This window comes from Pristis pectinata, chromosome 9, assembly GCF_009764475.1.
Source record: "Pristis pectinata isolate sPriPec2 chromosome 9, sPriPec2.1.pri, whole genome shotgun sequence".
Classification (NCBI taxonomy): domain Eukaryota; kingdom Metazoa; phylum Chordata; class Chondrichthyes; order Rhinopristiformes; family Pristidae; genus Pristis; species Pristis pectinata.
This window is the reverse complement of record NC_067413.1, coordinates 23,482,624-23,506,583: the sequence shown is the minus strand read 5'-3', so window position 1 is coordinate 23,506,583 and position 23,960 is coordinate 23,482,624. Positions and strand designations below refer to the sequence as shown.

General features: G+C 40.4%; 1 protein-coding gene across 1 annotated transcript in view; it reads left to right on the top strand.

The window, feature by feature from the left end:
• The window catches only part of LOC127574583 (1-phosphatidylinositol 4,5-bisphosphate phosphodiesterase gamma-1-like), a 190,845-nt gene extending 170,891 nt beyond the window's left edge, over window positions 1-19,954 (top strand). Inside the window, exons 28-32 of the mRNA XM_052023701.1 lie at window positions 492-606; window positions 7,522-7,683; window positions 9,590-9,678; window positions 12,837-13,021; window positions 18,807-19,954. Of these exons, the coding sequence (XP_051879661.1) occupies window positions 492-606; window positions 7,522-7,683; window positions 9,590-9,678; window positions 12,837-13,021; window positions 18,807-18,867 (612 nt within the window). The 3' untranslated portion in view covers window positions 18,868-19,954. The remainder of the gene's footprint in view (window positions 1-491; window positions 607-7,521; window positions 7,684-9,589; window positions 9,679-12,836; window positions 13,022-18,806) is intronic.
• Window positions 19,955-23,960: the final 4,006 nt, after the last annotated feature.

The window sequence follows — 23,960 nt, the reverse complement described above, 5'->3', positions numbered from 1 at the left end:
TGCGCAAAGGTTTTCAATTAATCGCATGCCCTTGCTCTTTTCCCACTAACCTGAATATTTTTCCTGTTGAAAGTTATTTCTGAATATACTTCCACCCCTCTTTCGGGCAATGCATTCTGGATTATATTGACTCATTACATAAAGCGAGTTCTTAGCATTTTTTCCTTTTTGCAATTATTGAAGTCCAGGCGAATAATTTAAATGAGATTTTTAACTATAAACCCTCAGAGATCATGGAATTCTAATTAGGATTGGGAACTCCTGACCTTGTCTCTCCATTAGCCTAGACTTCAGTAAACTATTGCATCATGAATATTGACCCTGTACTGACTGGAATGCTTTGGACTTCTGCTGAATTTACCAATTGGATACCTGTTAGGGGATAAAATTTATTGAACAGAAATAATTTGGGGGTTCTCTCCCCTGTTAAAAAGAATGAAGAGGAGCTGTGGATCTGAGTCCTTATTAAATCTTTTCTTTTAAACTGACAGATATTGGGAGCACGGCATTTGCCCAAGAACGGAAGGAGCATTGTTTGTCCATTTGTTGAGGTCGAGGTTTGTGGAGCTGAGTACGACAACAGCAAATACAAGACCGAGGTGGTGGGTAAGTGAGACCCCTGCTGGAATCAAATGGCAACAGATTTTACATTTCCTCCTGATTTTTTACAGAGACATGCCCATGTCAATCATCACTCACCCATCTGTCATGTACCCATCTATTCTAATCCTATTTACCAATACTTGATCCATAGTCTTCTATAACTTAGTGATTTAACTGGTTGTCTAGATACTTATTAAATGTTGCTAGATCACCTGCCTCCACCACCCCCTCAAACAGCGTATTCCAGATTCCAACCACACTCTGGGTGAAGACAATTCCTCTTCAGAACCCCTCTAAACCTTTTGCTCCTTACCATAAATCTATGCCCTCTTGTTTGAAACACCTCTGCTGCAGGGAATAGTTCCCTACTACCAAAGGGTCTCATGATTTTTTGTTCCTCTGTCAGATGTCCCCTCAACCTTCTCTGTTCCAAGGAAAACAAACCCTGTCCATCCAACCTCCCCTCGTAACCAAATTGCCCCATCCCAGGCAACTTCCTAGTGAATCTCTTCTGCATCCTCATAATTTCTCCCCTCATAATTAATATTAATACGGCTAATTCCATGCAGGAATGGGAAAGGGTGGGGATAGATGGGATACACCATTCAGGAATTCTGCACATTAATCCTGAAAATTAAAATCAACTGATAAAATCAACTCAGGGCACTGAGTATAATTGGTGAGGCCTCACTTGGAGCATTGTGTACAGTTTTGCTGACTGTTATATAGAAAAGGTGGTATTAAACTAGAAAGAGTGTAGAAAAGATTTGCTAGGATATTGCCTGGACTTGGAGGCCTGAGTTAGAAGGAGAGGTTGCATAGACTGGGACTTTATTCCCTGGAATATAGGAGATTGAGGGGTAACCTGATAGAGGTATATAAGATGATGAGGGGCATAGACAGGGTGAATCACATAGTCTTTTTCTCAGGGAGGGAGTGCTAAAAACAAGAGGGCATAGGTTTAAGATAAGGGGCGAAAGATTTAAAAGGGACATCAGGGGCAGTTTCTTCATGCAAAGGGTGGGGTGTATTCAGAATGAGCTGCCAGAAATAGTGGTTGAGGCGGGCACATTAGCAACATTTAAAAACCATCTAGGTAAGTACATGGATAGGAGAGATTTAGAGGGGAGATGGGACTAGAGCTCTGGGGAACACAGTTGGCCTGGAACGAGCCGGGCCAAAGGGCCTATTTCCATGCTCTATGACTCTATGTTTCTAATAACATCCTCATCTGACACACAGTCCGGTTCAGATGTGGCATAAAAGTCATTTTGATTTGATCAATGTCCTACTCAAAGTAAAATATGGTGCATTCTGGAAAACTGAAATAAAACAGAAAATGTGAGAAACACTCAGCAAGTCAGCAACGTCTGTGGAGAAAGCAGGGTTAACAATTCAGACTGTTTGCCAATAATCTGCACGTCATGTTTTCCCTGTTTGTTTGCTTGAGATGAATTTCTACTCAAAGGGGTCAAAGGTGAGTGCAGCATGGACCAGATACAAAGTTTAAACAGCATCTGGGAGAGAAATAGAGTTAACTTGTCGAGAAATAAGCTAATGACCTTTCATCAGAACTGGAAAAAAAGTAGGGATAAACAAGTTTCAAAATACAGATAAAGCAGAGATTAAAATAAGTTATGATAAGGTGGAAGGCAAGAGAGATTAAATGAAAAATGTGTGACAAAAGGGGACGTTAGCTGGACAAGTAAAAGAAATCAAAGGATGTGTCTAGAGGAGCTGTAAATGGAAAGAGCAGAATCATTATTTGAAATTGTTGAACCCAGTGTTGAGCTTGGAAGGTTGTAGGAAGCCTAACCAAGAGGTGAGGAGGTGTTCTCGAGCTTCATAGGAGCAGTATAGGAATTCAAGGACAGAGAGCAGTCAGAGTGAAACAGAGAACTGAAGCAACAGATGGCAGGACACTTAGTGTCCCTTTTGTGGGCTGAATGGAGGTGTTCCTAAAGCAGTCACCCAGTCTGCGTTTCGCCTCCCCAGCTGAAAGAATTGCAAGCCTTCCGAGCCTCTTTTTTTTCTATATTTTTTTCTTCTCTTACCTTTAACCCATCCCCCCATGGATCTGCTCTCCCCTCCTCCCCCGCACCTGCCTATCACTATCTCTTACCTGCATCTATCTATCACCACCCTGTGCCCACCCCTCCTCCCCTCATTTGTCCACCTATCACTGCTCTGCTTTTCCCTCCTATATATTGGGCTTCCCCTTTTCCTATCTTCAGTCCTGAAGAAGGGTCTTGACCCAAAACGTTGACCGCCTGCTTTTCTCCACGGATTCTGCCTGGCCTGCTAAGTTCCTCCAGCATCATCGTGTTTTTCATCAAGATACCAGCATCTGCAGTCCTTTGTTTCTCTTCTCTCACAAGCAAATCACTGCTTTGCCCGAAAGGAGCATGTGGGATCCCAGGCAGTGGGGAGGGAAGAGGTAAAAGCACAGGTGTTGCAGCTCCTGCATTTGCACAGAAGGGTGCCATAGGAAGGAGACCGGTTGTGATTGAGAAGTGAATCAAAGTGTCATGGAAGGGACAGTCCCTTTGGATTGCTGAGTACTGAGGGAAAGGAAAATGTGTTTGGTGAAAGGAGAGGGGAATTAATTAGAGAATGTCAAAAGGATTACCTTCTGAGACTGCAGTTCATTTCACATCACCACAAAAAGCATCTCCCTTTTTCATGGCACCTTCCAATTCAACTGGAGGAGATAGAGTTCCAAAACTCATTGACCTGAAACATTAATTCTGCTTTCTGCTGCACAATACTGACCTGTTGAGTATTTCTGGCATTTTCAGATTTCATTTCAGACTTCCAGCATCCATGGTATTTTGTTTGTGTATGGCCAACTGAACACTGGCTGACAATTACATCTGAGTTCTTTTATATGGTTTAGTGTTACACTGTAACTGCCTTTATTTCCTCAGGTTGGATCAGCCATTAAACAAATTCTTTTATGTTACATGTCTTTTGCTGTAACACATCTTCTGTGTGACTTCTCCAGTGATTGATTTGCAGTGAAAGTCTTGACAATTTTTCATTAAGCAGCGTGAGGTATTGTTCTTCCATTTCCTCGTTTGCTTTGTGTGGTTTCTCTTGCATTGCAAATAGTCAGAGGTAAAGCTATAAATAGAACATATTTTATCAAAGGCAGTATCACGAAATTAAACTGCAGTATCTGAATGCAACAATAGGTCATGAATCCTACGTGATACAAACCAGTTCCTTAAGATTTATACACACATATTCACTGCTTCTCCTTTAAGAGTGAAATAAGCACACACAATTAATTAAACTATATACACACATGAAATTCTACAATGAGTTAACTACTTATTCTATTAGTTATGAATTCACTCAGTCTCTTGGTCTGTTCCTTCACTGAACATTTCATTGCAAACTGTACTTGATATCTCTGAAGTATGTCTTCCAGGGGCAAATAATTCCAGCTTCAATCCTCCAGGTAGTTTTCCCACACATCTTGTCTTACATCATGTTGTGCAACTGTTGCCTCAGCATAACTGGATTCATGATGTTGAAAACATTGTATTTTGGATCACACTCTTAGTGTCACCTGTATCCACTAAACTTAACAGAGTCCAATAACTGTTATCAATAACCACAGTATTCGCAATTGTACATTATATTTGGAATGGACACCATAGCTTTCTGTTTCTGCTTTCACACTCCTTTGCATCCTGGCTTCCACTCTGACCAACTGTAGACACTGAACCTTTCTTCTTTTCTGCTTTGACATCTCCTCCAACTTTCCTTTGTCGCATTTCATGAAGGCTGTCAACTCTGATATGACTATCCCGTCACATTTTGACTATGTTGCATTGGGCATTAATAAGTTCATGACTCGTGTAACATTCTTCAGTAGATCTTCAGAGCTTTTGAAATGCCTCCATACTGCAATGCTGTTGTCCTTCAAACTATTCAACTAAAGCTATGCTTGACTCAGCCCATGCAGCAGTTCCATTAATAGTAAGAAGTTTTCCCCAGAACTCTCACAGACTCATTTTTACCATCTATATCATCCTTGCTGAACTCAATCAATAACACCACACTGCAGTACCCTATGCTGCACCAGTTACTTCTGTTTATGGACCATATAGTGTCACGATTGTTTTCCAAGAACTTCTGTAAAATGCTCTCTCATGCTGTTCAAACATATTGCAGATGCTTCCTCTGAACTGCCTGCCTTCAAGATGTAAATATTGTCAAATTACTGTCAGGCTACATTATTATGATCTGTCTTTCATTGGCCCTGGACTCGGGATACCTTTTCCTCTGGGACACCTAATCCCTGGTCCGATTCTCAAACAGCTTTGTTGCTTTGCTGCAGAGCTCTGTTTCTTGACCTCATGGTTGCCAATATAGGTGTTTCTATAATCAATACCATATGTCCTGGTATTTTACTTGCATCATGATGCAATACCTACTTCACTTCTTGGCCAGCAGCCAAATACACACCTTACGAAATACCCAGCCTTTACCGTCTGCCGCCTCAACAACCAGCACTGCAAATCCATGTGTATCAAAGAATGTCTTCAGTTTGCTGTCAATGGTTCTGAAGCTATCCCCTCATTAAATGTGTCCATTCTCATTATGAACCCACTGCTGAGACATAAAGTCATACAGTACAGAAAAGGGGCTTTTGGCCCACAATGGTAGGTGCAGATAGGTACCCATTGTACCTATCTACGCAAATCCCATTTACCCAAATCAGGTCTATGCCTTGGCCATGGCCATCCCATGTTATTTGAGGATAATATGTACCCATTGACTGCTATTAAACCTTCATTCAGCACAGTCAATATGCTAAGCATGCAAGTCTCTATCAAAGTCACTGGTTTACTTTCTCCCAAGAAGGTCTCACATTCCATTGTTTGGTTTTCTCCTTTTCCCAAGTCTCACAACCCCTGTCACATATCTTATCGTCAAACTCCATCTGTATTGGTTCCAGTGTATCATCAATCACCACACTGTCCTTCCTAGATAGAAATGCCTCTATTCACTGCACCCTCATCCTGTGTTGTACTTTCTTTCACTGCCCTTAATAGTTACATTGTAGCCATTGAGCTACTGTTATCAATAGCTATCTTGATCAAACTGAGAACTATACCCCTTGCCAGTGTCTGCCAGCTTGAAGACTCCATGGCAACTCTCAAACCCACCCGACAGGTGCTCTGTTTGGGTGAGGTAAGTGCGCCTTAGAGTGCGAATAACTTCAGGATCCCTTTGCTCCCCAAGGATCTGATCCTTTCAACATCCGTTTGACTCAGTCCAGTGTACCCATAATGTTGATGCACGCTCATAGCCTATTGTGATGAAAGGCAGCTGAAACCATCCATCTCCATTAGAGACTAAACAATTCACATCCCTTTAATTGGAAGTTTCCTCCAGCATATACACCCAATTCCATGTCAACTGAAAATAATGAAAGTATTTCAGATACCTGTCCTGAAATTGCTGCAGTATCAATGTGCATAATTATCATTGCTTCCTCATTTAACATATACTTAATTGTGCTGTCCTTATTGCTCTTCAAATGTGTACATTAGATAGCTTTAAGTATTCCCATTTCCACTTCCTTTCTATCGGGTTCTACCATTTGTACAGGAGCCCAGCAGGATTGTTCAATAAACCTGTGTCTTTGTGTCTGAGCTATTTGGAGACCACCATCGTTCGAGGCAGTTACCTTTTTCAAGGACATGAGCCCCATGCAATATGACCGATCCTTTTACAGTTGTAGCACCAGGCCATCTTGAATGGAGATTCTGAGGTTGATAAGCTCCCATGATATCCTCCCAACTTTTGACCATGTGACCTGCAACCTTCCTGCCTTTTCCCACCAAACCCACTTGACTCAAGCTGCAAAGATGGAGATCATGTAGCCATTACTATCTCTACGGACTTGTTCCTCTCTTACACCTCAAAATTGTGCCCTGATCAAAAGAGTCTCATATTTTTCAGCACCTTCTCCATACTGGTGGCTGATTAACATACTCCCTCAAATGTAATGTCCCTGTATTAGATAGTTTTGCCCAAATTCTCTCATCTAAATGATCAAGCTTTGCTCAATCTAAACAGGTCTGGAAATTGAATTTTTTCCAGTACCTTTAGCCTGACCAAATATTCGCCAACCATTTCCTCTAGTCCCTGATTGCACTTGCTGATCTTATAGACTTAAAGAATCTCTGACAGCGTCAGATTAAAATGGCCTTCAACATTTTCACTATGTCCTCAAGTGGGATCTCTTCTGTAATTTGTGCTAGTACACTGGCCAATTTCTTATAAATCTCCAGCACTAATACCAGCTATAATATCACTTCCCTTTTCTCACATTTTGTCTCTATTTTCTGTTCTGTGTCTTTCCCAAGACCTCAATAATAGTTTACCTTTAGGGACATTTCCACACATTCCATACACTGGGTAAATAACTGAAAGCATTTGTACTTTTCAAGCTCCCTCAAGTATCAAACACAAACTTTGCATGCCATCATTATCATTGCTCTACTTAGAGGACTTCCTTTTCTGTTCTCCTCAGACTAGATCACTGTTCTGCTGCAAGCATAAGCAAATAAACAGCACTGGATTTCTGAATAGAATATTCTTAATTGAAAGCAGTAATTCTCAACTAAACCACTGTATCTAAATACAACATTAGCCTCCGATTTGTGTTGTTAGCTGAGCTCAATGTGTGGGCTACAAAGTGGCCTCAAAGGTGATACAAAATCAGCCAATGTCCTAATCACTAATCAGAAACTAGTGGTAGAAATGGCTTCTCAGATGAAGATTGTAGGGAGCCCAAACCTGAATCAGAACCTTTGTAAAATGAGATTAGGGAAAACAAACATACACAAAAAAAAGCATCTTTTTGTTGAATCTTCTTGTGTTTTATTTCTATTACAGCGGATAATGGACTGAATCCTGTCTGGCTTTTCAAGCAATTTGTCTTTGATATCAATAATCCTGAGTTTGCCTTTTTGAAGTTCATTGTGTATGATGAGGACATGTTCAGTGACCCCAACTTCCTGGCCCAGGCAACTTACCCAGTGAAGGGACTTAAAACAGGTAACTATTAACCCATTAAGAAGAAAAGTTATTTAATTTTATTTAGTAAGGTGAGGGAAAAGGGATTGTTTGTGGTGGGAGTGCATCCACTGTCAACATGAAGTGTATCTGGATCAAGAACATTGTGGATTTGACATGAGGAATTGTCCCTCTACTCTGCTCTAATTCTATACAAACACAAGAAACTGCAGATACTGGAATCTGGAGCAAAATAACAAATTGCTGGAGGACTCAGCAGGTCAAGCAACATCTGTGGAAGCAAATGGAGAGTTGATGTTTTGGGTCAAAACTGATGCAGGGTCGAGACTCCAAACATCGACGATCTCTTTGCCTTCACAAATGCCCCTTGACCTGCTGAGTTCCTCTAGCAGTTTGTTTTTTTGTTTGTAATTCTATTTTCCTTGTCCCAGGGGGACTGCGGAAGAGATACAATCAGGATTCAACCTACTTGTTAAAAGTTCACTGCCACCAGTCTGAGTGTGACTGTCAATGAGTTATGGGGAGTTTTGCATCACCGCAGTATTTGGATTTCACTCCGGTCGCAAAACGACACCAGTAGGGAAGCCAGTGGCTTAGTTACATAGACTTTAAACCTTATCTATTATGTACAGTGCACATAAATGGTGCATTGAATTTGATGACCAAAGAATTGAGAAATAATTGGCATCCACTGTGCGTTTCTTCTGAAGGATTTTGAGATAGAGCTGAATCCGAGGTATTTTAAATGCAGTACTTTTCCATGCCTACTTTAGGGATTCACTGTTTCTTCCTAAGATACCAAAACTGGTATACAGAAAAAGTACTTTTTAAATTAAAAACAGAAAGCTGGAAGAACTCAGCTGGTCAAGTTGAGACCCTACCTGAAACACTGATTTACACCTTTTGCCTCCAAAGATGCTGCTAGACCTGCTGAGTTCATCCAGCACTCTGCTTTTGTTTTGTTCCAGATTCCAGCATTTGCAGTCTCTTTTGTCTTCAAGTACGTTTTTTCTTAATTTTCACAACCATGTATTCAAAAGGAAATGTATCACTGAAGTAACTTAAGTGATAAGTTTCAGACTACACAAAATCTTTTTATTTCCATTTTTTAATGTTACAACCCTTTTGGTTTACAAACTATACACAACAGATTCAATAAATGTTGAAACTGTTGGACCACTTCACAATGAAAATTCATCCCATGTACACTGTCTGTGTGAAGGAAGATGAGATAAAATTTCCTCTTGTATCATTAGATCTTATAATTACAGAGAGATACTTGTTAATACAGTCCCATCACCGAACCTTTAAAATTTATCCCTGAGCTATCAGAAGGGAAAGGCTTGTTTTGCAAGACTTGGCCAGGACAACCTGCCCACTGCTAGCACTGTGCACCACATCACAGCCTAGTGTAGTTCTTAAATTTTCTGGTCTCTACTGATCAGGACCATGCACTAACTCTATTCAATCTCATAATGGCAAAAAGAATATTGACAAAATGAATTTTAGCTTCTTAGGGGTTACATCGCTGATGTGTTGATGCCTACTGTGCAATGATAAATATAAAAACTGAGACCTTCACAGAAAGGCAATCACAATTGCTCACATCCATTAAGCAGTAACCCATGGAGTCATCAATCATTTGTCCCTCGAGCTTAAATAAAATTGCAATACCAAATCTTATGATTGCAGTGAAGCCTGCTTATTCATTTACGGATTGTGAGCCTTTAAACCTTATCTATTATGTAGTCTTACATCTTCATATTCTGAGATTGTGGGGTAAATGCCAAGCTGGGTTCCCAAACAGTAAGTGACCACTTTTGCTGTGTTTGTTGTAATTATTTTGTACATTTCTGAACTTGTTTGGTGGTCTCTCACATGCCACTTTGTCAGAATGAGCAATGACTGAGTGTCATTCTTTTCACAGGTTACAGATCTGTGCCCCTGAAAAACAGTTATAGTGAGGAGTTAGAGCTGGCCTCTCTACTTGTTCACATTGAGATTGTCAATGCAAAGGTAAATCATTGTTTTTGAACCACAGAGGATACAATATATTTACACCAATTGGATAATGGTGGAACAGCTCAGAGATAAATGGACCTTCATAAAGACCAATTTTGCAAAAGATTCCATTTTACTCATAATCATTGAAAGATTGTGATTCCTGGCAAGTGTATCAAATATAAATCCTACCCATTGGGATTATTACACATTCATGTATATGGAATCCATCACCGGGATTCCTACAGTTATTCTCTGTGATGAACCTAGGTGGCCTCTGTCATTAAAACAAAAGGAAATGCAACTCCATTGTCTTTCTGGTGCCCAACCACAATGTGAGTGCCCAAGAGCAGGGGCCAGGAATGTCAAAATTTACTTTTAACTCATTTAGCAATATATCTTTATACAGTCTTTTCCAGGAAGACATTTATCCATTTGGTCCAACACAAACTGGTAGATTCTTCTCCAAAGATTAATGATGATAAGTAGTTGTTGATAGATAGGTAGATGCCAATAGAAACTAACCATTATAGTTGCCAGAGTGCCTTGCTATGTATTTTAGAGTTCATAACAGGAGCTTATTATGGGGAAATACTCAAAACGTCCATCACTAATGCTTATAGAGCTTTGTCCATGGAGTCTATCATCAGTAGTTGATAACTATAAAGAACGTCACAACTATTGATCAGTACCTTAAGCATACTGTTTAATGCTGACAGGCAGCATAGGGAACACTCTTCACCTTTTGGTTAATTTACTGAAGAGAAAGGCTTTTCTATAAACTGTGTGAAAACAGTGGTTTGTTTTTAAAAAGAAAACAAACTGTTTTTCCAATTCAACCATCAACAATGATTTCTAAGGAGGTAATCAGGTACAATGGAGATAATTCATATATGAAACATTGCCCACCTTTCCATCACCAGGAAATCTCTATTCCTTTTCTTTCCTGCTATGCATTTTGGATAGTATGACATCACTGTAGCAAGCATGTTCTCTATAGTTGCTCTGAACAGAAACTTTCCTGGTACTCTGAGCCAGTAGCTATTTAGGAATTAAGCTTTTAAATTATTTTTTAATTTACTGCATGTTAAAGCCTTCAAAGTTTTTATTTTCACACATTGCTTCCGCTTCTCATTATTTCAAAGCTGTAGTGAAAAGCCAAGATCAAGCCCTTTTTTCATGATGGGCACCAACCAAGCTGTCTAATGCTCCTTCCCTTAAAGCATAATTATTGCATATGATGTCAGCAATGCTATATACTTCCTTTCCCAATCTTCTACAAGAGGGACACAATAAAAAAGGGATGTAACCATGCTCTGAGCATTTTAAAGTGTGTTATCTCCTTTATTTTTTGACAATTTTTTTCCTATATACTGACAGGATCTAAAATGGCCAAGTCTCCTACCACATTTTCCAATCTTGATTCACAGACCATCTTTCAGAAATCTCTGATTGATCCACATTAATGACTTGTTTTGCCCTGCGTTTCCCATCTTTCCGATGGTAAAGGTGGGGAATATCCTGAAGTCACCCCCACGCCTCCTTGCCTTACACTATTCACTTTGATGGGTTGGATCTCTGAACTTGGCTGGCAGGACCAGAGGTGTATAGGAAACAGTTAAAAGGAAACTGCAAAAACATTGCAAGAAGTCAATCTGCCTACACTGAAAGTATAGCAATGTTTGAAAACAGAAAGTTGACCTATTTTCCATCCCACACATAGAAAAACCTGCACCTTGCTGCAAGTAATGTAACTATTTATTACTGTGTTACTATCTTTTGCAAAAAAAATTCCCATCCTATGTAGAGAGATTCATACCATACAATACAGACAGAACCGGAAACCGTACATACTCCTGTACACAGAATGTGCATATTGGGTAAAGAGAGTATCACACAGGAGAGGCTTTGGTCCATCGGTTTCATTCAAATATGATTATAAAGCACCATGGAATGCCAAGAAGTCCTCCTTTTTGTAGATCTCAGCTATTCATCACATCAAGAAAAGCTCTGCCTAAAAATAAATGCTCATATGTCGACAAGTCAATACCTGCCTGATGGCCTGTAAGTTAGATCACACAGCATGATATTTTGCGCTCTGTAATCAAATTTCAGTGCAAAATGAAATGTTATTGAAAATCTTGAACTTCATGCCAGTTGAAGAATGCCTGCTATTTTAGTTCTGGTTTTTCTGTGTATTTGTTGTGCTAATGGGTAGTCCATAACACCCATGGACAATGTGCAGTCGCAGGCCTCTGCAGTACCTGTGAACCCTGCTACAGTGTGACTTAAAGGGAGTCTGTGTGGGCATGTCCCAGGCCAGCCCTGGAAGCCCAACTTCGGTTGGTTCCTTTAAAATATGCATCAATCTGGACTCTTTTAGGCCCACTAAAGGCCCCACTTTCTTTTTAGCAGCATCAACCACTTCCATCACCTCCTGCTTCATCAAACTTGTAACCCACTGCAACGCTCAACCCATTGGTCTGCCAATCACTAATCAATCCTCATCCCCAACTAGCAAGGCTAACCCAAATATTTATTCTTTCCTATCCCCCAACATCCAGGTTTACCCAAGTACCCCACTAGAATGCTAAAATGACACCCGCAAACCAAACATTAAACTAACACTACCCTGACTGCCACTCTCTCACTCTAGATGATCTTTGGGCAGCTGACCCTTTTGCTAATCCCTCTATCCATCACTTAGCCCCATTTCCTGACCCTTCACCGCCCCCACCCCCAGGCCATATTACTCCATGAGCTCCTAAATCTGGATCCAGAGTTAACCAATTTCCTTTATGAAACCTGCAAAGGAAAGGCCTTGAGTGTGCAAGGCCTTGAGTGTGCAAGGCCTGTTCAGAAGCCCACAATGAACTGAACCATGCTCACCATCAATATAAAGTAGCCTGTTTTCATCCAGTCATAGGTATTTGTGATTAACCATAGATTTAGCCCAAATTTTTGGTATAATACCAAAAGTTTCCCTTTAACTTCTCAGCAACAATAGCTCACTGCAGCTTTACTGGGCTTGCCTGAAGTCAAAAGTAGATTTTAGAGGTCTTTTACCCTAAAGAATAGGGCTCCCTCTGAGAATGGCATCGATTTGGGATCATTCATGTGAGGCCTTGACATCAAAGCAAATTCCATTCATACTGTGTGCAATCTTCAAACAGGAGGAAGATGATGAGAATCTCTACTCATCCATCCAGCAACTACGTGATCGGACAAGTGAGCTTTCCAGTCAGGTGTCGAGTTTTGAACGGAACAACAGCTGTGACTCCCGCTACCAGCAACGTCTGGATGAGCTACGAGTTGTGCAGGATCAGCTGATGGAGTTGACAGAAGCCCGAAACAAACGGTAAACAGAGAAAATCACACATGTAGAGAATGATATAAGTATGCAGGTTCAGAACCTTAAGTGTCACATGAACACTTACGCACAAAAATTAAGACAATAAATAGTGAAAGAAATAGAGCTGTGTGAACAGATGCACAGAGAGCGGGATTACTTCTGTGTTGTTCCAGCAAAGAGCCAGTAAGGATATAATCAACCAAGTAACCACTTTCCAGGCTGAAAATAGAGTGAATATGTTCAGTCACATCCTCACCGATTGCCTCCCCTGCTAATCCTGTGGTAGTAGTGCTTATCTGCTGCTCTGTCACAGGTTGGACCATGCTGGGGACCTCCACTCCACAGCCCTTTAGAGAGGCAAAGCAGGTCAAAACTGGGCCTCAGGCATCTGCAACCGAAGGGCCCACCTCCCAAATCATACTGATGGCTTTTGACAGCTGGCTGGTGTCAGAGGCATATTGTTTCAAATGTCTCTGATATATAAAGGCTTTAAAAACAATCGAAATGGATTAAAGTAATAACAAAATAAATAAATGTAGTGCAGAATAATCCTGCCCTTCAGATGTCTTTACAAGAACTTCCCTACCACCAGCGTTAGACTCACTCGACCTGTAATAACCTTGCTTATTCCTATTTCTCTTTTTGAATAAAGGTACCACATTTATTGTCTTCACAGTCATCTGGAACCTCACCTCTGGTCAGCAAAGTTTTAAAAATCTCTGTCAGTAGTCTTCTCCTTTCCTTCCCACAGCATCCTGGGATACATCTCAACAGGTCCTGAGGATGTAACCACCCTTGGGGCAGCACAGTGATACAGCTAGTGGAGCCTCACGGTGCCAGAGACCCGGATTCAATCCTGATCTCAGGTGCTGTCTGTGTGGAGTTTGCATGCTCTTCCTGTGATCACGTGGGTTTCCTCAGAGTGCTTTGGTTTCCTCCCACAAGTTGGTCACTTTCAGGTTGGCAATCTATAATTAGTGGAGCACTGCAGGGTTCAGTGCTGAGCCCAACTGTTAACAATCGATATATCTACTTTTGTAAATGATACAAAGCTGAGAAGCATTTTGTGTTGTGATGAGAATGCAGAGAGGCATTAAGGGGATATAGACAAGCTAAATGAATGAATATAGAACATAGAACAATACAGCACAAAAACAGGCCCTACAGCCCACCATGTCTGCACCGACCACTATGCCAATCTAACTAATCCCATCTGACTGCACATAGTCTGTATACCTCTGTTCTTGTATCTGTCTAAATGCTCTTGCATTTAAAACTTGCCTTGTAAAAGTTCTGGATACCAAAAAAACTTGCCTCGTAAATCTGCTTCAAACTGTACCCATCTCAGCTTAAACTATGACCCCTAGTATTTGACATTCCCCCCCCAAGCAAAAGCCTCTGACTATCTACCCTATCTCTGCCTCTCATAACTTTATATACTTCTATCAAGTTGCACCCCAACCTTCCAGTGCTCCAGAGAAAACAATCCAAGTTTGTCCAACCTCTCCTTATTAGCTAATACATGCCATTCCAGGCAACATCCTGGTGGTTTAGAGGGATCTGGACAAAAGCAGGCAAGTGGGACTAGCTGAGGAAGGTGCCTGGGTTGGTGTGGACAAGTTGGGCAGAAGGGCCTGTTTCCATGCTATAAACCTCTTCTGCATCCTCTCCAATGCCTCCTCATCCTTGTTATAGTGTGGCAACAAGGACTACAACAATACTCCAAATGTGGTCAAAACCAAAGTGCAACATTCCCAACTTTTATACTCAATGAACTGACCAATGAAGGCAAGCATACTGTATGCCTTTATTACCACACTATCCACTTGTGTTTCCAATCGCTCCAGAGAAAACAATCCAAGTTGCAGCCCAAGATATCTCTGTACATTAATATTCCGAAGGGTCCTGCCATTTACTGTATGCTTTCCCATAGCATTTGACCTCCAAAATGCATCACCTCACACTTGTCCAGATTAAACTCCAGCTGCCATTTCTCTGCCCAAATTTTCAACTGATGTATTTCCTGCTGCATCTTTCCTCCCTATCCACAACTCCATGAATTTTTATGTTGTCTGCAAACTTTCTAATCAACCCACCTACTTTTTCATCCAAATCATTAATGTATGTTACGAACAACAGAGGTCCCAGCACGGATCTTTGCAGAACACCACTGGTCACAGACCTTCAGTCAGAAAAACACCCCTCCCCCACTACCCTCTGTCTTCTATGACCAAGCCAATTTTGTATCCAACTTAGCAACTCACCGTGGCTCCCATGTGACTTAATCTTCTGGACCAGCCTGCCACGAGGAACCTTGTCAAATGATTTACAGTGAGTGAGGAAATGGCAGTTTTCACTTTGGCTGAAAAATAGAAAGCAGAAAATGTTTTAAATGTTGGGAGACTGTAAAATGTTGGTGTCCATAGGTGACCCGCATGACCTTGTCATTGAATTACTGAAAGTTAACATGGAGGCACACCAAGCAACTGGGAGGCAAAGAATCTGTCAGCCTTCATTGCAAGAGGATTTGAGTACAAGAGTCAAAAAGTTTCACTGAAGTTATAGAGGGACCTGGTGATTCTGCATCTGGAATATTTTGAAAAGGTCTGGTCTACAAACTTAAAGGAACGATATTCTTCTGATAGAGTGAGTGCAATGAAGGGGTTCATCAGAATGATCTTTGGAATAGGAAGATTGTCCTATAAGGAGAGATTAAGCAGACCAAACCTACATTCTCTAGAGTTTAATTTCACTGAAACAAACAAAATTCTTAACAAGCTTGAAGAGGTAGATTCAGGAATATTGTTTACCTTTGTTAAGATGTCTAGTGACATGGATCACAGACTTAAAATAGGAGTCAGCCATTCAGAACTGAGCTAAGAAAAAATTTCTTAACCCAGAGAGTAATCAGACTTTACAGTTGTCTACTCCAGAGGGCTGTGGCAGTTTGGTCACTGAAATGTGTAAAAGACAGAGATATGTAGAATTTTGGATAATAAAGGATTCAGAGAATATGGAGTTAGTACAGGAAAGTCATGCAGAGATAAAATAAAGATCTTATTGACTGGTGGAACATCTGCAAGGGACTTAATAGCCTACTGCTGCATCTATTTCTTCTGAAGTCTAGAATTTAACAAAACACTTCTCACTAATTTTAATTGTTAAGGCAATGCTATTGAAACATTTTTTAATTGTTAAAGCAATGCTATTCAAACTCTTTTGTTCAGAAAGAAGACAATTTAAACCATTGGCTCTTTTCCCTACACACAGTAAATTGATTTTATTCATAAATAGGTTACAACAGGACATCGATAGAATGCAGAGCTGGGCTGAGAAGTGGCAGATGGAGTTCAACCCGGAAAAGTGTGAAGTGATACACTATGGAAGATCGAATTTGAAGGCAGAATACAAGGCTAATGGCAGGACTCTTAGCAGTGTGGAGGAACAGAGGGATCTTGGGGCTCACGTCCATAGATCCCTCAAGGTTGCCGCGCAGGTCAATAGGGTTGTTAAGAAGGTGTATGGTGTGTTGGCTTTCATTAGTCTGGGTATTGAGTTCAAGAGTCGTGAGGTAATGTTGCAGCTCTATAAAACTCCGGTTAGACCATATTTGGAGTATTGTGTTCATTTCTGGTCACTTCATTATAGGAAGGATGTGGATTTGAAAGGATGTGGAGAGAGTGTAGAGGAGATTTACCAGGATGTTGCCTGGATTGGAGACCATGTCTTATGAGGATAGGTTGAGTGAGCTAGGGCTTTTCTCTTTGGAGAGAAGGAGGAGGAGAGGTGACTTGATAGAGGTGTACAAGATGATAAGAGGCATAGATGAGTGGACAGTCAGAGACTTTTTCCCAGGGTAGCAATGGCAAACATGAGGGGGCATAATTTTAAGGTGATTGGAGGAAGGTATAAGGGGGATATCAGAGGTAAGTTTTTTACACAGATAGTGGTGGGTGCGTGGAATGCACTGCCAGCAGAGGGTTGTAGGGGCAGATACGTTAGGGACATTTAAGAGACTTTTAGATAGGCACATGAATGATAGAGAAATGGAGGGCTATGTGGGAGAGAAGGGTTAGATGGGTCTTAGAGCAGGATAAAATGTCAGCACAACATAGTGGGCCAAAGGGCCTGCACTGTGTGTAATGTTCTATGTTCTATAAGTAATGTTTTGTGTCTGCTTTAATGTGCTTGTGCCCTTGTCCTGTTGAAGTTTTGACTTATGGGAATTTGGAACAACGCCTGAATAAGATTTCATTTTCTTATCATTTTGTGTATGTGATGACATAATTAACATGGGTGACTAATTTTAATTCTTTAAATAAATCACAATAAAATGATGTACACATTACACCAAAGTTACATAGTTTATATATACAGTATATCCCTTGTAATTTTTTAATTAAAAGGAAATAGGTGCCAGCAGTCTTTTGTAAAGATCGAACCATCTTTGAACTGGTAACTGTGGTTCACAGATCTCTAGATCTGTGGCATGACGCTACCAGTGATTGAGGGGGTTCAGGAGCACATATGATTATAGGATACAATCAGTCCACTCCATCATTCAGGGGGATCTCCCCAGGCTATTACCCCTCCTATCCATAGCTTCTCCTTCACCACATCCATTTTTCCTGTGACACCCCCCAATCCTGTTCTTCCTCATTTCCAGAAAGCTACCGTTAAAAGCACTGACCCATTTCCCATGGGTCAACAAGTGAAAGATACTGCCTGTCTAACAAGAAATGCTGTCAGTGAAGTGTGCAGGTCACATAGTAGCACTCTTAAAGGAGAACAAACTCCAATAATGATTTCTGAAACCAAGGATGCACCAATTTTGTGAATTTTTTTGTCACTGGATTTGTCATGAGGGCTATATCCGGCACCAATTTTGAGCACCAGAAACACCTCAAATTCAACGTCTTGACAGTTATTTTTAAAATATAGGCCAACTCAATCAGTAAAGTCATTGGATGATTGATGTATGAAATTGAAATAAGTAGCATAGTTGCACAACACAGGCAATGCATCTGAAATTGGACTGAGGTACTGTTGAGCAAGGTATAGAAATTTTTACTTCAAGGAAAGGAAGAGTTGATAGACTTGCATTTAAATTGTATTTTTCATGACATCAAGATGTTGCTAAGGCTCTTAGAGACAGTGAGCTACTTTTTGAAGCATAGTCACTGTTAATGATGCAGAAAATGATGCAGGCAATTTTCTCAAGGCAAACTGCCACAGATAGCAATGCGCTAAATTACCAGATATTCTGTTTCAGTGATGTTGATGGAGGAATAACTGTTGTCCAGGACTGTAGAGAATTCTTCAGTTCTTCTTCATATAGTGCCATGGGATCCTTTATGGCCGCCAGAGAAAGCAGATGGATCCGAGGTTTATTGCAGCACCCTCGGTAGTATGTCAGAAGATTTTGAGCAGGTTAGAGTAGAAGTTGAACTCACCAATTTCTGATTTAGAGGCAAATTTGCTATCACCAAGCCATGGTTCACACATGGCCAAGCTTTGCTGGGGTTCCTTAATGCTAGTCCTGGGCTTGTAGAATGGAAGGAGCTACATTGCCACCACAAACTTTTCTCATGTAGATGAATACAAAAGCAAATTAAAGCAGATAAAATCAGTTTTGATGAAAAGTTGTCAACCTGAAATATTAATCCCCTTTGCCTCTTAGTATGCTGAGAAGTTCAAGCACTTCCTGTTTAATCTAATGTTTCAATCACCTGCATTTACATAACCTCAGTGATCTTTTATTTAGTTCCTCTCATTACTTTTTCTCTTGTAGACTCATAGAGAAGAAAAAGAGGGACAGGCTACGGCAACAAATGGTGAACAAGAGGAACTAAAGATTCACGTGACTCTGGCAGCGCTGAAGCTGCAGATCGCTAAGGTCTATCGGTTTCTATGGAAACCCTCTGCAGATTCGGCCTACATTCAGGCAGTCCTGGCAAAATCCTGTAAGAAGTCCATTTAGCATATGGTGCAAACTAGCCTAAGCTTTATGGAGGTGATTTCGAAGACAAATGATTCAGCTCTGTGCCTTTTTAACATTTTTTTTTAATTTCCCCTTTCATCATGTTACATTCGCAGATGACTGATTCTTTTTTAAAATGTGTCAACATAAAGACCTTACTGAGAGAAACATGCATTCTCATCAGATTTGAAAGCACCACACAATTCTCGGCAGGGTAGGGCTCATGCAAGCATGGTGAAGTGCGGTAATAGTTTCTCAGCCTCATTTGTTGATTCGCCTCCGTACTGTCTATACTTTAGAGGTTCTGTGTATGACACATTCTTTCTGTGTGTCACATTTAATTCCTGTAATACTTTCCTCATCGTGCATTGTAGAATAATGCCCCTGTTTTGAAAAGCCAAGGGTGACCTGCCAGTGCATCAAAAAAATGGTGATTTAATATACCAAGGAACTATGCATATACAGCTGAGGATATTGCTGTTGGTTGTTATTTTCTTCATGGGGAGGATTTGTTCCAAATATTAGAGCCTTTAGTCCTGGAATATCAGGGTGCAGTCTGTACAGAAAAAAGTGACAGCTTTTTTGAAAGAAACTTTTCAATCTATTGTTTTGCTAAGTATCTCTCTTATGGGAGCATGTTTCTTTGTTTTTAATTCCCCCTAATAGGTTCACCCACCCCATTCCACCATCCGCTATTATGGTCGTCAGGTTGGGGGTTGGTGGCAGACTCCTTTCCTGCCACCAGTTGGTGCTCTCAGACAGACTGCTGGGAGGCAAGCAAGAGTGGATTTTTTTTAAAGAAAATTTTATTTTTCCAGGTTTCAACTGTACAAAGTGAAAAGGGTTTGTAATGCCCAGCATACAGGTAGAACTGAGCACTAGCAATCATAAATAACAAATGTAAAGGAAACTATGTAGCCCAGCATTTAAATTGACATAAAATACATGGTCACAGTGAGAACAAGCAAACTCAATAAACTATGTTAATACTTTACTGTAGTTTGTGTTACATTTATTTTTATCCTCCTTTCCATTTTCCCCTTGTACAAAGATCCAAATGAGAGCATGTTTACCCCATCCAGATGACTGTGCTTGATGCCTGATCCCAGGTGGTGAGTGTGGACAGGATATTGACTGAAGTTTTGCAAACATAAGTAATTTGAATGATAAGTTGTTATTTGAGGGGTGAATGTTAGGCAGGTGTTAGGAGAACCTCCTGCTAGTTTTCCAATAGCGCCATTGGGATTTCTAACATGTACAAAGACAACTGCAGACAGAGCTTCAATTGTTGGTTCATCTGGAGATCAGCACTTCTGAAAATACTGCACTCACTCAGCTTGAATCTGCCAATAAATCTCACTGGAGGCTTGCCTATAGTTCACGGCTCTAAGTAGCGTAACCCATTATCCAAAAGGCAGTGTCAAAGACAGAACAAATTGTCATCAATTAATGAGATCATTATTACACTGATAATAGTGTAAAATCAAGTGAGGGCTCATGTCATCTGACATGATTAAAAACAAATGCAACTGCCTGATGATAAAGTTTTCTGAACTGTAACAATAACAGATGGATATAAAAATTATTGGGCCAGATCATGGTGACCTGGTCCTCCCACCTGGACCATCACCCTGCAGTTCCTGCACTTACCTGGGCCAGATACAAAGGACCCATCTTGCTGGGCCTATGCACCCAAGTGAGGTTGAGATGGCGGCTGGGCTACAAGACGCACAGTGAATAAAATAGCTAAGTAAAAACACATAATACATTAAAACGTTAAAGTAGACCAATGTAATTTTAAAGTAGCTTGTCTTTCCCATTGTCTCCTGAATTTAAGGCCAATAGCAACAAATCATTTGGGGTTTTGGGATCTGGAGCCAGTTCTCACCTGGCGCAGCACGAGGACTAGGTTCTGTTTCAAGAACTAAATGCCAATGGTTCCATTTGGAAATGCTGACCGTTGTCAATGTGACTTGGACCATTGGCTGAGACTAGTAGATTTTTGTTCAGCAAGGTAATTAAGGGATATAAAGAAAGGCATATAATTTGTATTAATATAAAAATAACCATGGTCTAAAGAAATGGTAGGAGAGCCTCAAGTAGCACAAGGACACATAGTCAGATGTTATAACACTCTGTGAGGGAAGAGTAGGATGCAAAGAATCAGCTCATTACTGCAAAATACTATCAGCTCTTTCATATGTAGAAAGCATCTCGATCTTTGATGGAGCCAGGAGAGATCCTCAAATATATCTTCAGCTATTAAGATATTCCAGGTCTCAAACACTCATCCTCCTGAAGAAGCAAGATGGATGAAAGTCATCTTCCAATGGAAGACGAAGAACTACAATTGATAATCTCAGAAGTTAAGCATTACCTATCATCCCATGTCAATGGTTTATTGATTATAGAACAGTACATGTTCACTGCACAGAATGAGGCCATTCATCCCATTGTCATTTTGCCATCTTTTTGCTAAAGCAATCCAAAACTAATCCCACTTCTTAAAATAGATTTAAGATTAATATTTCTTTATTAGTCACATGTACATCAAAACATACAGTGAAATGCATCTTGGTGTAGAGTGTTCAGGGGGCAGCCCGCAAGTGTCACCATGCTTCTTGCACCAACATAGCATGCCCACAACTTCCTAACCCGTACGTCTTTGGAATGTGGGAGGAAACCAGAGTACCCAGAGGAAAACCATGCAGTCACAGGGAGAACATACAAACTCCTTACAGACAGCAGCCGGAATTGAACCCGGGTTGACAGCGCTGTAATAACATTACGCTAACCCCTACACTACCGTGCTGATCGTGATGCTGCTTCGAACAATTATCCAATTTTCCTTTAGAAAAGACTAGATATTGCTTCAGCTGCTCATTTTGCCAAGCAACTCAGTGCTTCCAGCAATTTGTGTGCACAGTAACATCTCCAAACCAGAGGAAATTGTCCTTTTCTTATTAGTCTACCAAAGTTTTCATAATTGTATAGATCTTTCCTAAATATCCTCCTTGCCTTCTGCATCCCATTGGAAATAGTCCCAGTATCTTAAGTCTTTCTGAAGAGCTGTATTTTCCCTGGCTTGCCATTATCCTTGTGAAACTATCCTATATGTATACATTAATATCTTCTGTGACATGATATATAAAAGACATGCTGTATATCAACAAGTGGGATTCGATGACACCACAATTTTGTGTTTTATTAGATTAATTTTCAAATAAAAGTACTTACGAAGTAGGAACATACTTAGGCCATCTGCCCATTTGACCCTGCTCTGCTATTCGTCAAGATCATGGCTGATCTTCTACCTCTGTGACATCTTCCTGCACTCTCCCCATATACCTTGATTCCCTTAACATCCAGAAATCTATCAATCTCTGTTTTGAATGAACTCAATGAATGAGCCTCCTAAGCCCTTTGAGGTACAGAATTTCAAAGATTCTGTCCCCTGGTCTGAGACTCCTCAGTCAGGAGAAACATCCTGTAAAGTCCAATAAGAATTTTGTAAGTTTTGTGAGATCTACTAACATTCTTTTCAGCTCCAGAGACTACAGGTCCAGTCAACATAATATCTCCTCATGTGGCAAACCCACCATCCCTGGAACCAGTGGAATGAATCTTCAATGCACTCCCTCTTTGGCAAGTATATCCCTTTTTGGGTATGGAGACCAAAGCTGTACACAATACTCCAGAGACAGTCTCACAAAAGACCTATATTATTATATTGAGACACCTGTACTTTTGTTTTCAAATCCTCTTAGAATAAAGGCCAACACAACATTTGCCTTCCTAATTTGTTCATTGACAAATTGCTGCATCTTTAATAGAATTATGCAGCACGGAAATCAGGTTTTCGACTCATTGAATTCACTGCGACCAAGGGTCATTCTCACTTTATTCTTCCCACATTCCCATTAATTTCATCATGGAAATTTACAGGGGCTAATTAGTCTACCAATTCATGTGTCCTTGAGATGTGGGAAGAAATTGTAGCAACCAGAGGAAACTCATGCAGACACATAAAGAAAGTGCAAACTCCGCACAAACAGCACCAGATGTCAGGATTGAACCTGGGTCGCTGCAGTGGTGAGACAACAGCTCTGCTTACTGATGTACTGTGCCATCTAATACAAACTGCATGTTTGGCTTTCAAAGTCTTGTGTACAAGTACACCTAGATGCCTTCGAACATCAAAATGATCCAATCTCTCACCATTGAAAAAAACTCCTTTAATTCAAAGTGGATCATTTATTTTTCCTCTGACAAAGGGTCTTCAACCTGAAATGTTAACTCTGTTTCTTTTCCCACAGATGCGACCTGATCTGCTGAGTATTTTCAGCATTTTCAGTTTTCATTTCAGATATCCAGCATATGTGGTTCTTTTTCTGATGTTCACTAGGAAAAGAATTCACTACTCTATTTTCTGAGTGAAATTTTGAATTTAATGACAGCCATTCACAAACTATGAATGGCTGTCATTTGCATATTATATCCCTGTAGTGAATAGGAAATCTTTGCTCCATCAGCCTCAGCTGCCTGAATATGTAAGAACAGACAACAGAGGCCTATATATCTTCATTACAAAAGGGGGACTAAACCAGATTAGGTCTCACTCCAATAAACTAGTTTAAAATAATACTCATTATATTTTTATTGTTGCACTGATTCAGTTCTTAATCCAGGTCAAACTACAGAGAACTGGACATATATCTTTCATTAACATGGAGTCTGGAGTATATTACAATCTGTAGATGGTGTGAGTCTCCTCACAGGGTTCCTGCTGATTTCCCAGTAAAGGTGGAGCTCATTTAGCAACTTGACAAACTGGAGCTCTATTTATAAAAGACTTATTTTACTAATCATTTAGAGAATTCAGCCGCAGTGATTGAAAGTTCAAATCTAATTATCATGCCTAGATAATGTATAGGCTTCAATGTTACTTATGGCTCCCTCATGAAT